The 13,881-nt window shown below is 35.3% G+C and overlaps 1 protein-coding gene across 2 annotated transcripts in view; it reads left to right on the top strand.

The window, feature by feature from the left end:
* The window catches only part of CWC27 (CWC27 spliceosome associated cyclophilin), a 356,165-nt gene that overhangs the window by 60,608 nt on the left and 281,676 nt on the right, over positions 1–13,881 (top strand). Inside the window, exons 8-11 of one of the 2 annotated variants that reach the window (XM_016431314.2) lie at positions 3,424–3,503; positions 4,875–4,914; positions 6,152–6,303; positions 9,622–9,929. In XM_016431314.2, the coding sequence (XP_016286800.1) occupies positions 3,424–3,503; positions 4,875–4,914; positions 6,152–6,303; positions 9,622–9,643 (294 nt within the window). In that variant the 3' untranslated portion in view covers positions 9,644–9,929. Of the gene's footprint in view, positions 1–3,423; positions 3,504–4,874; positions 4,915–6,151; positions 6,304–9,621; positions 9,930–13,881 lie in introns of those variants that run through there. The other variant, XM_001366393.4, reaches the window with a different exon arrangement.

The following is a 13,881-nucleotide window of genomic DNA, read 5'->3' as shown; positions in this document are numbered from 1 at the left end:
TGATCCCATTGGGCTCTTGGGCAGAGGGGTGGGTGAAGTGAGGAATGTTCTCTCTAAGTATAGAGAGGAGGAGGGGAGCTGCCCACCTTATCCTCTGTGTGTCCCCATTGGGCTGCTGGGCAGAGGGGCAGGAGATGTGAAAAAATATCCTCAGGCACAATGGAGAGGGGGAGGAGAGCAGCTCCTCCCAAGTCCCTCTGCCTTTCTAGTAATGAACTTGGGGTGGGGGGGAGAGGGTGGCCGTGTGTCCAAAGAGAGGGCTCTGCGTGCTCTCTTTGGCACCCATGCCATAGGTTTCCCATCATTGCCCTGAGACACAACAGTATTAAAATTAGACCAATTAGTAATCTTACAATGGCCTCTGAGTGGTTACATGAAAGGAAGAGTCAATCAATTTGGCAAATTTCGTTGTCTTATTTTAAGAAATTGCTACAGTCATCCCAGCCCTCATCAACTACCATGCTTATCAGTCAACTGCCATCAATATCAAGACAAGATCCTCCACCAATAAAATGATTATTACTAACTGAAGGCTCAGATAATGGCTAGTATTGTTTAGCAATAAGGAATTTTTAGTTAAAGTATATACATTTTTTTAGATGTAATACTGTTGTATATTTAATAGGTTACAATTTAGTATGAAGTTAACTTTTATATGTACTGGGAAACAAAAAAAAATCATGTCATTTACTGTATTATGATATTTGCTTTATTGTGGTTGTCTGAAATGGAACCCATCATGTGAGGTATGCCTGTATACATATTGCATACATATTATAAATATACATATTTTACATGCTTAAGCCAATATACATATATGTACATATATTTACTGCTGTATTTTATTATATAAATAACATTTATTTTTATATTACATATTATATATTAAACTTTATAATTTGCAAAATATTCTTACATCTTTCATCTGAACTGACCCTTACAGTAGACCCTAAAGTAACAGGGAGGTAACGGTGGATCCATTTTCCCCCACAAACTTAGAAACATGCTTTGAAAGGTTGTATGTTTCCTAAAACTCACATGACTGCTGATAGAACTGGGAGTAGTGGGTACCTTTTCCATTATATCATGTTTCATTTTAATGAACATTTTCCCATTATTTAGTATTGTGTAAATATAATTAGAATTAGAAATATAATTAGAAAGTAATTCAATCATAATTTGGCTATTTGCTGCCAAGTCTAACCATGGCTTTAAAATTATAATTTCTGTCTGAATCCATTATATTTTTCAAGTTCCCTTCTAATGTTAGCCAAGATTTATTTTAATATTAATCAGAGTATGTGTGTTGACTGTGAAACAGCCTGGCTAAGGTCCAAGACATGACCCTAGAAGGTTGGCCCCTGCATACTGATTGACCTTTTTTATAACAGTGGAATACCAGATCTGAAGTCAGAGAACCTGGATCAACTTCTGACTCTCTACCACTTATTACCTGTGTGACCTTGAACAAATCATCTAACTATTCTGGACCCCAATTTTGTTATCTATAATGGCAAAGAAATTGGGCTTTATGATTGATCTTGAATGTTTCTCTCAGGACTAAATGTATGATTCAATGATCTTAATTATTCTAAGAGCACCTATTAAAGCACAGAGTTGTAATACATACAGATATGTTAGTATAAGGAGAACATATACTAATGAAATCTTTTTTTTAAGTATTAAAGACTAATGCCATATTCTCATTAACTGTCTAAGAAGTAGGTTCTTTTGAAATTGTTGAATTATAAGTCATTGATTTGCTCAGCAAACTATCCATTCTTTATTATTACAAAGAATTGAACTTCCATATTTAAAATCAATATCAGGCATGCATTAAGCACCTAATATATACCAGGGACTGTATGCTTGGACAGTTACACTGTACTACCATTCCTTTCTGCTTATATCCTTATTCATTTATCTCTTTCTAGATTTTAAAGGAATTTGAGTGGGTTGGTTGCTCTGAAATAGTCTCAGTTAATTACTAAAATTGCTAAAACTAACTAGCATGGTCCCTACCCTAGAGTAAAACTAGAGAAATTATCTACCCCTTCATGTAATAGTTTCCTTTCTCTCAGTCTTGAACCATAAACCCACTTTTAGATAAAATCATTGTTAGTCTCTGTGTAATTTATTAGCTAGCTCAGATAATTTAGAAATACAAATAAACATTTAAACAAGATATTGAAGGATGTGCCATATATTTCTCTCTTTTCTACTCCTTTCCTTCTATTCTGGGAGGAATTTCTGAAGATGGAGAATGAGATTTCTAGATAGAAATTTCCCCAGCTCTATGCTCTGAGAAAACAGGATAAAGATAGTGACTATTGGCTGGATTTCTTCACTCTTGCTCCTGTTAGTTAAAGGGCAGAATCATTTTTTGTGGCACAATTTTGAGAACCCTTCCTCCACCCCCCCCCCCCCCCCCCCGTACCCTGTATGATGAGGCAAGGGTGAATCTGTGGAATTAGCCTATACCTCTCTGACTCTGGGTTGATGTTTTAGAGTTGCAGGTATCTTCAGGAATCCAATGAATCAAAAAAGTGTTTCATTAATGGGCACTGCTTCAATACAGTATTGGGTCTGCCAGCCAGAGCATCTTTAAAAAGAATTGATTATGTGGAGGCAGAGGAATACAGTTGCTACAAATGAGTAAGAACCTAAGCATAAATGATTTCTCATAGAGATCAGGAAGATAGCAATCATTTGGATTTATAGGCTCTGTTGTGTCTTGTTATTTTAAAGGCATAGGGGGGACAAAGAAAAGCTTCATTTAAAAGATGGTATTTGAACTGCATCTTGAAAGAAGGTATTCTTTGATGCAGCGATGAAGAGGTAGTAAATTCCAAGTCCAAATCTCAGGCTTTGGCTACAGCAAAGCTACAGTAGTGGAGATGATTACTTTGTGTGAGGAATAGCAAAAAGGAGGCCATTTTGGCTGCATCATGGAATGTGGGAAGTGGAACCATGGGTAGTAAAGCTTCAAAGAGGTTGGAGCTGGGTTGTGAATAGCTTTAAAAGCCAGAGGAGTTTATCTGTTATCCTAGAGACATTCAGGGTCATCACTAATAAATGGTAGAACTGGGATTTGAAATTATATCTTTTTAATTTTTTAAAAATCCTTACTTTCCTTCTTAGAATCAATACTGTGTAGCAGTTCCGAGGCAGAAGAGCTCTAAGGGCTAGGCAATGGGGCTTATGTGACTTGCTAAGGGTGACCCAGCTAAGAAATGTCTGAGGCCAGGATTTGAACCCCAAATTTTGTCTCTCGGCCTGACTCTATACACTGAGCCACCTAGCAGCCCCCTTACCACATCACTTTAGATGACAAGTCCAGTACTCTTGTGCCATGCCATGCTATATTTTTGATGGTAAACTCAGCTTCCCCATTCATAATGTCTATTAAATGTTATCTTTCAGAGCATGAAAGGAAAAAGCAAAAGTAGTCATGACTTGCTCAAGGATGATCCACATCTCAGTTCAGTTCCAGTTGTTGAAAGGTTAGTATCATATTAGTGCAATCTCAAGTTCATGGGTTTTTTTGGGGGGAGGGCACTTTTCTGTTATAGTATTTTAATTCTCTTTTGGTAGGATCATTGTTCTCTTTTAAATGCATGAAATCATAATTTATTTTCTTTGATTATCAGCAACATTACAGTTTATCAAACTTGTATTTGACTTTCAATATGGAGAGAAAAACTTAGTCTCATTACTATAGAATTTAAAAGTAAATTAAGTTTAATTTTAAAGCTCTGTAGATTGAAAATATTTTCATTCTGAGTTTTCTTAAAAATTTGATGTTTAATAATAGTATTTGGATTAGAAAATGTCAGAAAACAAATGTTAAAAATTGTCTATCTGTAGTTGGGAAAAATAAAATGTTAGTGGATAGAGAAAAAAAGAAATTTGATGTTTAATTAAAATCTAGTTTGCCAGTCTTGATGTACTTGGACTAAATCTTTCATACTTTCAACTATGTTAGTGTTTTCATTGAAGTATAACAGTGAATCTCTTTTCCTACAACAAGCAGAAATGTTTTGATCTAAACCATTGAATATTACTTTTTTTTGTTCTCTGGTGTATAACAAATCATTGTATGATCTGTGTTGCTCCTCTTTGGGGCTGAAGGATAGCCTTTGATTAGATTCTTTCTTATTACTTGGTACATGAATAGTTGAATGACTACTCAATCTTTTTCCATGAATAGAATTATTTTGTCAAATTTTCACATCTTCTTTTGGTGATCCTCTTGAATGCAGTCTTCCTTAATAGGTGCTGTGTTTTTATTCAGACTATTACATTGGGTTGTGGTCCAAGAAATTATGAGCTTTAGTAATAGGAGTAACACAACATATCTATATGCATACTGTCAGTGAATTTTATGCATAATAGTATGTGACATGGAGGATTACAGTTGAGAGAGGGAGTAAAATGCTTGTTTCTTAAAGTTAGAACATTATAAGAAGTCCCACTCACAGCAAAAGATTTAAGAATATTTGATATAAAGAATATTCTTTATCTAGAATTTATACAATAGAAACTTCTTCCTAAAGATTTTTCAACATGTTGACATTAGAAATGTTCTGAGCCTTTAAACTGGTTCAGTGACATAATAAATCAGTTTGACAATATGTATCTCTTCTCATGAATCAAGAAACTCCATTTGTATGACCTTTGAACATTAATAACAATGCAGTTTTAAAAATTGTATATTGGTTGTGGTATGTATCCAAAAAGAAGACCCGAGTAAAAAAAAACTGTAGTTGAGCTGATGTGTCTGGAAAATAGGCTGCAATTTTTAAAAAGTATTTTAGTAATTTTAATTTCAAAAAGAATCTGATAATTTATATAAATCATCTATTTCTTTTTAGTGAAAAGGGTGCAGATTCAGTGACAGGAGATTCAGATGCTGTGAGTAATAAGTTTTATATAAATAGTTTTGCACTATTTATAGATTACAAATTTAAAATGTAATTAATTTTGTCATATTAAATTAATTGTTTGTGGTTAGCTGTTTTACCTGAAGTATTTGTAAATATATGTGAGAAACAATAACTTCTATTTTTTTTAAAAGCCATTATTCTACTTCCATATAAATAGTTTTGCATTATAGGTTTGTCACTGAGGATTGTATTAATATTTAAGTTTTTAAAATAGATTGGTGAGAGGCAGCTAGTTGACTCAGTGGATGGACAGTCCAGCCTGGATATAGGAGGTCCTAGGTTCAAATGTGGTCTTATATACTTACTGGCTGGGTGACCCTGGGCAAATCACTTAACCTCAGGGGCCTATCCCTTACTGCTCTTCTGCCTTGGAACTAATACATAGTATTGATTCTGAAATGGAAGGTAAGGGTTTTAAAAAAATAGGTTGGTGTTAAGTATATGACTAAAAAACTGTAAAAGTCATTTTTCTTTGAATATGTAAATATTCAAGGCACTTTTTAAATCAATGAAATGCAACCATTGAATGAATAAAACCATCTGGGACAATTCTGAAGGACTTTATATGATAAAGAATGCTATATGCCTCCAGAGGAAGAACTGTTGGAGTCAGATGCAGATCAAAGCATACTTACTATTTTCACATAAGTTTATTTATGATTTTATTTTGGGGTTTTAGTTTTATCTGAGTATTCTCTTACAATAGTGACCAATATGGAAGTATGTTTTGCATGATAATGCATGAATAATCAGATCAAATTGCTTACCATCTACAAGATGGGGAAGGGAAGGGAGAGAGATAATTTGGATCTTGTAATTTCAGAAAACATATCATTAAAATTGTTATTACATGTAATTGGGAAAATAAAATATCTTTGAATAGAGAATTCTTTTGTTTCTGAGTAGAAAGAATTACTTATATCATATTGGGAGGCAGGATCCATGTCTTATTTTTCTTTGTATCATTTACCCTCAGTGCCTAACACAGTCCCGTGATCATAGTAGAGCAATGAATGTTTGTCCAATGAACGTATTTCATGGCCACCAATGAAACAACATAAACCTATATTCATTAAAAACAGTTTACTCAAGAAATATTATGCAACATATATAGTAAATGATCAGTTTGTTAAATATTTGTCTTTTTTTCTCAGTGATAGTTGGGCTAATTGTTACCAAAACAAATATTAAATTTTATTCTCTAGAATGAAGATGAATGTGAAGAAGAGTATGATAGTGATGAAAAGAATCAAATGAAAGAACGAATTGCTAAAAAATTGATAAAGGATAAAAGTGAAAATGTTAAATCTGTTAAAGGAATAGACAAAGAAATAGAGAAGAAATCAGCTAGCCGCAGGTGAGTCAAACATGCTTATGTTTCAGTATATTTTTAGGAAATCTCTTTCTCTGATAGCATTTTAAATACATTATTCAACTATAATTAAAATATAACATTTTTATGATTGGTGATTCTTTGAATTTTTTTAGCCTATTTACATATGTGCAGTCTTAATGAGAATTTTTATGTTGTGCTCATTTAGTGCCATGAAATGTTAGTCAGTCAGTAAATATTCACCCCACACACATGCAAAGTTAACTCGAAAGACCAAGACCTCCCAACAACAAAAAAAAACCCCCAACATGAAAACGCCTTGTAACAAATATAGTTGATCAGAACAAAGCAATGAGCAGCCATCTCCAAAAATATATATTTCTTTTTGCACCTTGAGTCCACCAACTCTGTCAAGAAGTGATTAACATGCTTCATTTTCATGTTTGTATTCTCTGAAGACATTTTTGGTAATACTACACTGATCAGAGTACTTACGTTTTTTGGAGTTGGTTTTCTTTACAAAATGTTATTATACTTCTATATATTGTTCTTCTGATATCTGCACTTCACTGCATTAGTTCATACCAGGATTGTCTGAAATCTTGTCTTTTGCCCTTTTACCACTTGATAATGTTCCAATTACACTCATATGCCAGAATTTCTTTATCTATTCCAAAACTGATAGACACTACTTAATATCCTAATTTCCCTCTCTTCCCTTCCCTCCCCCTTAACTTCCTTCTATATTAAGAAGTTTGTTTTACTTATGACTTTTATTTTCCTGGTATTATCTTCCACATTGCCCTACCTTTTGCAGCCCTGTTTGTTTCCCTGTTGTGTTTGTTATTCCTGCTGCCTTGTGAAGTCACTTGATTCTAGTTGTTGTATTCTGGTTCTTAAAAAGACTGGATTTCATCTCTGGCTTTTTGGTCACCCTTCTCTTTCTGGTCTGATTTTCTTTGGAGGTCATCTTTCATCCTCTGCCTCATCTTTCATGTCCTTTGCCTCATTTTCAAGCTGGTTGATTTTGGCTTTCAAAACACTATTTGTTGTTTTATTTCAAGTGCCTATGTTTCCTGATGACTTATCTTAGTTTTTAAGTTCTTTTTCCAGTTATCTTCAGCCTCTCATAATTGTGTTTTGAATTGTATTTTGAGTTCTTCCAGAGCCTGTATCCAATTCGCTGGGTTTTATGTTTTTTTTTTTGTTTGTTTGTTTGGAGTTCCCTCATCCTTCTCTGTTCCATTTCCTCTTTGTTCATTGCCTGTATAGAAGCTGTCGATTGTAATTTCTTTTTTCTTTTTCTGTTGTTTGCTCATATTTACCCCTTCTTTACTCCCTGCAGTTGCCTGAGCTCTTGCTCCTCTCATTTCTTTGTGGTTTTGGGCATTTCTTTCCTCCTTCATCCTTGGAGTGTTGTCAGTAAATTTCTCAGTGCAATCTAGGGGGGGAGGGTGTTGGAGTCTGAGCTTTCCTGCCCTCTGGAGGCTCTGATGGGATTAAGTCCAGCTGGGTTGCTGGATATGCCTTTATGTCAAAACCTCAGGAAGGGGGGGCAGAATACAAAGCATCCCCACTGCTGCAACTGCTGCCCACTCTGCGTTTCTTCTCTATCTTCTTCCCCACTACCTGTGTTGGACACTCTGAGCCTGGCACAACTTTGCTCGCAAGGAATTCCCTCCAGACCAGCTCCTTTGCTCTCCCAGAGGTTCCAGGTGCCGCTGAATGCTTAGCACTCTAGGTGGGGGAGGGGTCCCAGGACTTTCCCTCTTCCTTCCCCTTAAACTGTAGTGTTCTCGAATTCTGAGTTTGGGGGGCAAACCTTTTAAGTTGAGTCCAGCAGGATGGTTCCTCTGTCTTGTTGTTAGGTTTGATTTTCAGTCCCCTAGGAGCATTTAGTTTGTAATCAGTAAGGAAGGGTTTTCAGAAGTCTGAATGTTTGCTGCCTCTACGCCGACATCTTGACTCTGCCTCCTCCCTTTTGAATTTGATACATTTCTAAATTAACTTATTTGTGTAGATGTATTCAATCTTTCTTTGAACCATTTCAGATGAGATTGAGTCCCCATTTGATGGCCATTTCCCCCACCTCTTCCTCCACGTTTATATCCTTCTTAATTTAGTTATGAACAACTGCAAGGTGTAGCTCTTTTTTTCTCCTGTTTACAATACTCTTTTTACTGTTCGTTTTTTTTTTCTCCTTTGAATATCCTCAAAATGGAACCAATCCACTGTTGGGTCCTCTGTTTTCCTTATTTAACTCCCTCAAATATCCTTTGAAGACATTAAGGTTCTGAGTGGACAGTTGTTACTTCCCAACCTACCTTTCCAGTCTTTCCTTATACCTTTTATCTTTCCACTTACACTTCAGTCCAGGAACACTGACCCTATAGCTGTTCCATCCATACAACACTTCATCTCCTAACTCTAGGTATTTTCCCTGACTGAAAATGCCTGAAACTCTTTCCCTCCTCAGTCCCACTCCTAGCATCTCCGGCTTCCTTCAAGTCAAAGACAAAATCTCATCTTCTGCAAAAAGCCTTTCTAGCTGATCTCCCTAATTTATAGTACTTAGCTCTGTGATGATCTCTAGTTTATCCTGTATATGTTTTCTTTGTACACACCTCTTTGCATGTTGTCTCCATTGTTAGACTAAAGCTTCTTGAGAGCAGGGACTGTCTTTTGAGTTCTTTTAACACAATAATGAAATAGCTCCAATCCCTTTGCCTGAAAAGCATATCCCTCACATAGACTTGCTTACATACTCTGCAGAAATTCACAAAAATCTCTGTATCTTTTATCTGTTAATCTTATGTTGAAATTTACTCCTTTATATTGGTCAAAGGAAGATAAATCAGCTACTTATTTAAGATCTGAACATTTTAAAACTATGATCAATTCAGAGAACTTTTGAATCTACAGTTTTAATTTTCTGGACTTTCTGCAACTTCTCTTAGGTTGAGTAGTTAACCACTTTACTTACTTCTTACTCCCATTCCAGTCAGAGTTAGATACATTTTTAATGTCTTTTGCTTTTTGGCACTTTAGTAAGGAATAATAGTTTCTTTTATTTTTAATTTAAGTTTATTTAATTAATTAATTACTTTAGAATATTTTCCCCATGGTTCCATGACTCATGTTCTTTCCTTCCTCTCCTCCTAACCCCCTCCTGTAGCCAACAAGCAATTCCACTGGGTTTTACATGTGTCATTGATCAAGACCTATTTCCATATTATTAGTCTTTGCACTAGGATGATCATTTAAAGTCAACATACCCAATCATATCGCCATCGAACCATGTCATCAATCATATGTTTTTCTTCTGTGTTTCTGCTCCCACAGGTCTTTCTCTGGATGTGGATAATTTTCTTTCTCATAAGTCCCTCAGAATTGTCCCGGGTCATTGCATTGCAGCTAGTAGAGAAGTCCATTACATTAGATTGTGCCACAGTGTATCAGTATCTGTGCACAATGTTCTCCTGGTTCTGATCCTTTCACTCTGCACCAATTCCTGTAGGTTATTCCAGTTCCCATGGAATTCCTCCAGTTCATTATTTCTTTGAGCACAATAGTATTCCATCACCAACATATACCACAATTTGTTCATCCAAGGAATGGCAATTTCTTAATAAAAACTCTTAAAACATTAACATTAGGAAATATTTATTAGGCACCTACTTTGTTTTAGTGAAATTGCTAAGTACTGGGAATAAAAATACAAAGAATAAAATATTCTCTACTCAAAAAGTGCTCATATTCTATGTGGGAAGACAGGAACAAGAAATATATAACGATATATAGAATAAATGTAAAGAAGATGACTACCATTAAGTTCAAAGTAGTTAAGTGCAAGGTAGTTTGGGTAGGTAGGCGCCATCATTTGGGGCTGAATCTTAAAGAAAGAGGGCTGTAAAGCAAAGGTAAGGAGGACAGGCATTGCAGGTATGAGTGACAACCATGGAGACAGGAGAAAAAATGAGGAAAAGAGAGAAGTCTAGATTGTTTTGATGTCAGAGTGTGGAAAGGGAAGTAATGTACATTGAGATTTTAAGAGATAGATTAGGGGTAGGGTATCAAACTAAACAGGAATTTGTATGTTATCCTAGAGACAGGAAGGGGCCATTTGAACTTATTTAGTAGAGGAGTTACATAGTCAGATCTCATTTAAGGAAAATCACATTTATGGTGAACAGCTTGGGGATACATAGATCATTTAGGGGGCTACTGTAATCCTCCTGATTAGCAAATGATAAGGGCCTAAAATTGTGTCTGTGAGTAGAGAGAAACAATTGGTTATGAGAGGTGTTGTGGAGGTAGAAATGGTAAGATTTGGCAACTGATTAGAAATATGAGGTGAATAAATGTAAGGAGTCAGGAAGAATGCTGATGTTAAAAACCTGAAGAGACTTGAAGGATGATAGTGCTTTAGACAAAAACAGTTAAATTTGGGAGAGGGGTGGACTTGGAGGGAAAAATAAGAAGTTATGTTTTGGAAGTTATGTTTTGGACATGCTGAGTTTAAGATGCCATTCAGCATTTAAACAGCCCACCCTTACTTGTGTCATGAGATACATAGACACCCCTCCTTCCCCAAGATGAACACTGAACTAAAAATGTTCATAATAAATATTTTCCAGATGGGAGGGTCCCAGGTCCCTCAAACAAATGTTCTCAATACTGGTCGATCTAATAGGATGATTCCAGCTACTTTTTCCAAGTCTGCATCAGAACTGTAGCATCTGAACAATTAAGCTTGATATTAATTAATGGTCACCTGAGCTCTCTGGGAGAGAAATTGATTTTTCATAGGTAATTTACTTTCTTGGGTAATTGAGTTTTAGATATGCTTTCCTATTGCCAGTATAGAAAACCTTACTTTTTCCCTCTGTTCTATATTCTATATCCAATATCCACTTGACTCTTATGTTCTAGATGAATTTATTCACAATTTATTGTGAGCTCTAACCACTGAATGTGTTTTTCTTCTTTTTGATGAAGACATCTCTAGGAAAAGGCCATGGTTCTAAATTCCTAATAATCCAGAAAACTTTCTTAAACTTGTTTTATCACTTCTACCATTTGACTCCTAGGTCTTGCCCGATAACATTGGATAGCCAATTTCTCAATTAAATCACATACCAACTAAGGCAAACTGCCTATTAGTAATTTCCCCTAAAACTGCAATTTTCAACTGGCCCATTTATTTACTCCATCAGAATTTGTACCTTTTACTTTGTTTCAGTGCATAGGCCCAGTGGCTAAAAGCTCATATCCATACAATACTACCAATTAGGTTATGACCAAGTGAGAATCCTCTTATTATGCTTTTGTGTGTGTATATCTGTGTGTGTCTAAGGTAGAAAGACACAGAGAGAGAGAGATGTCTCATTTGGTAAAATTATACATCTGACACCAGCTATTTTCATTGGGCTCTCATAATTTTGCTAAAGAATTCGAACATACACAAATTCAATTAAAAGTTAAAGTTACTTTACTTAAATGAGAATTCATGAAGTCTACAGATGAAGGAACGAAAGATATTTATTACCACATCCCTGGAATAATAGATCATATAGCTCATCAGCTTTGTACTCAATATTGCAATTTCTGTCTGGTGTAAAGATTAAAATTTAGGGGAGACTGAGGCAGGTAGAAATCAGTTTCTCTCTGCAAGGAGTATTATATTTTTTAGAGATTTATTAAGGATTAAGGATTAAAGGAAATACAGGATAAGGGAAACGTGCCTAGGCCAGAGGCCTAGACAAGACCTCACCTACATTATGGAAAGAGCCACATCTGCTCCAAATGGAAGTCCAAAAAGAGAGAGATCAAAAGCCTTTGCAATCAGCTTAAGTACCTTCTCGATCTCGCCCACCTCAGAATTCCGTGAGATTACAAAGCATTTTGGGGAAGTGGAGCAAGGACTTGTGGGGATTGAAGTCCAGAGTTCAAATCTCAATTTTACATTCCCACGTTTGATCCTCTGGGAAGAAGTCCTTCCCCAAAGGATCATAAAAACATAATCAATTTAAAGATTACAATAATTTGAGGATAAGAAAGCCAGTTAGCGGGCAGTCCCCTTTGGCATGAAAGTATACATACAAATAAATGTTCAATCAACTACACCCAAAGTTCAATTTTGTGCAGCTTGTGGTCTGGAGGCTTCTTCATGGTGGCTTCTCCAACAGTTCAGTTCTGGATTCAGAGAGGTATTATCTTCTTTACCTAAAATTCTTCTCAAAAGGAATTTAAACTTTTCAATTTAAATAATATTTTTTTACATTCCCCCCGTTAAGAGGGTGATTGACAAATACAGAATCACTTAGGGATGCATGGCTGAGGTATGAGGTATATGAATCAATTGGTAAGAGATATTAAAAGGATATCAGAAAAATCCAAATAAAAAACTGGATGAAAATATAGACCATCAAAGTCTTGTGTGTAAAAATTCCAAGTAAAAGAAAAATAAATCTATAACAGTTCCTTGAATCAGGGCCCAATCAAAATGATCTAGCAATGATGCATTTACCCAGTCATTAGCCAGGACTACAGAAAGTTTTCACACTATGAGAGGCAGAAAAGGGGACCAGATTATAGGAGCCAAGGTTGAGATACTCTTCTGTATTTTCAGAGTAAGTGTGGACACAAGGAAAGCCTATGTCTAGCAATGATAAACACAGTAACCTCGAGTCTTCACACTAGGTTCAAGACCTTTGTATTGGCCTAGAAGTGCATCAATCCATCCTGGATTAGCTTTTCTTTGGCTCTGTGCAATGGCTATTGTATGTATATCTTGTCCTGGAATCAGACAGAATCATTAAGCAAAGTCCCATAAATTTTTTTAAAAATAATTTGTGGCATCATTTTTATAGTCTCTAGCTTTTTGGGGGTATGCATTGGCAAATGTATCTTTAACTTGTAGTACTGAAAAATCAAAAGGTTGAAGAAAATCTTAATACTGGTGACATGTACTTCAAATATAAAAGGAGAGAAAAAAAACAAATAGTATATTGCACATGCAAGAAAAATATAATAAAAGTCTTTAAAAAATTCAAAAATGTAGCTTATAATCATTGACATTCTGTGTCAGCTAAGAAAATATAAAATGCAAGGCTTTCTCACCAAAAATGAGATCCATTTCCTCTTAATATCTGGCCATGATCACTGTGAGTAGAAGGCAAATGAATTGAACAAGGTTAACAATTTTTTTTCATTTTTAAAAATACAGTAGTACAAATATGTAGTTATCAAAATCCCCAAAATTCTCAGTAGCCCAATTAATTACAATAGCAAACAAACACACTTTCATATTTCACATAAGTTGCTGTATGGCATTTTTAAAACCTATGAATTGATGGACATTTGTCACAAGTTTTACAAACATAGCAATCTTCCAACCTTGGTAGTAAACATATATATATATATTTTTTAATATTTTATTTGATCATTTCTAAGCATTATTCATTAAAGACATAGATCGTTTTCTTTTCCTCCCCCCTCACCCCCCATAGCCGATGCATAAATCCACTGGGCATTACATGTTTTCTTGATTTGAACCCATTGCTATGTTGATAATATTTGCATTAGAGTGTTCATTTAGAG

The sequence above is a fragment of the Monodelphis domestica genome, chromosome 3 (assembly GCF_027887165.1).
Source record: "Monodelphis domestica isolate mMonDom1 chromosome 3, mMonDom1.pri, whole genome shotgun sequence".
NCBI classification, from domain to species: Eukaryota; Metazoa; Chordata; class Mammalia; order Didelphimorphia; family Didelphidae; genus Monodelphis; species Monodelphis domestica.
Note: the sequence above shows the minus strand (reverse complement) of the source record. Positions and strands in the feature narration are given on the sequence as shown.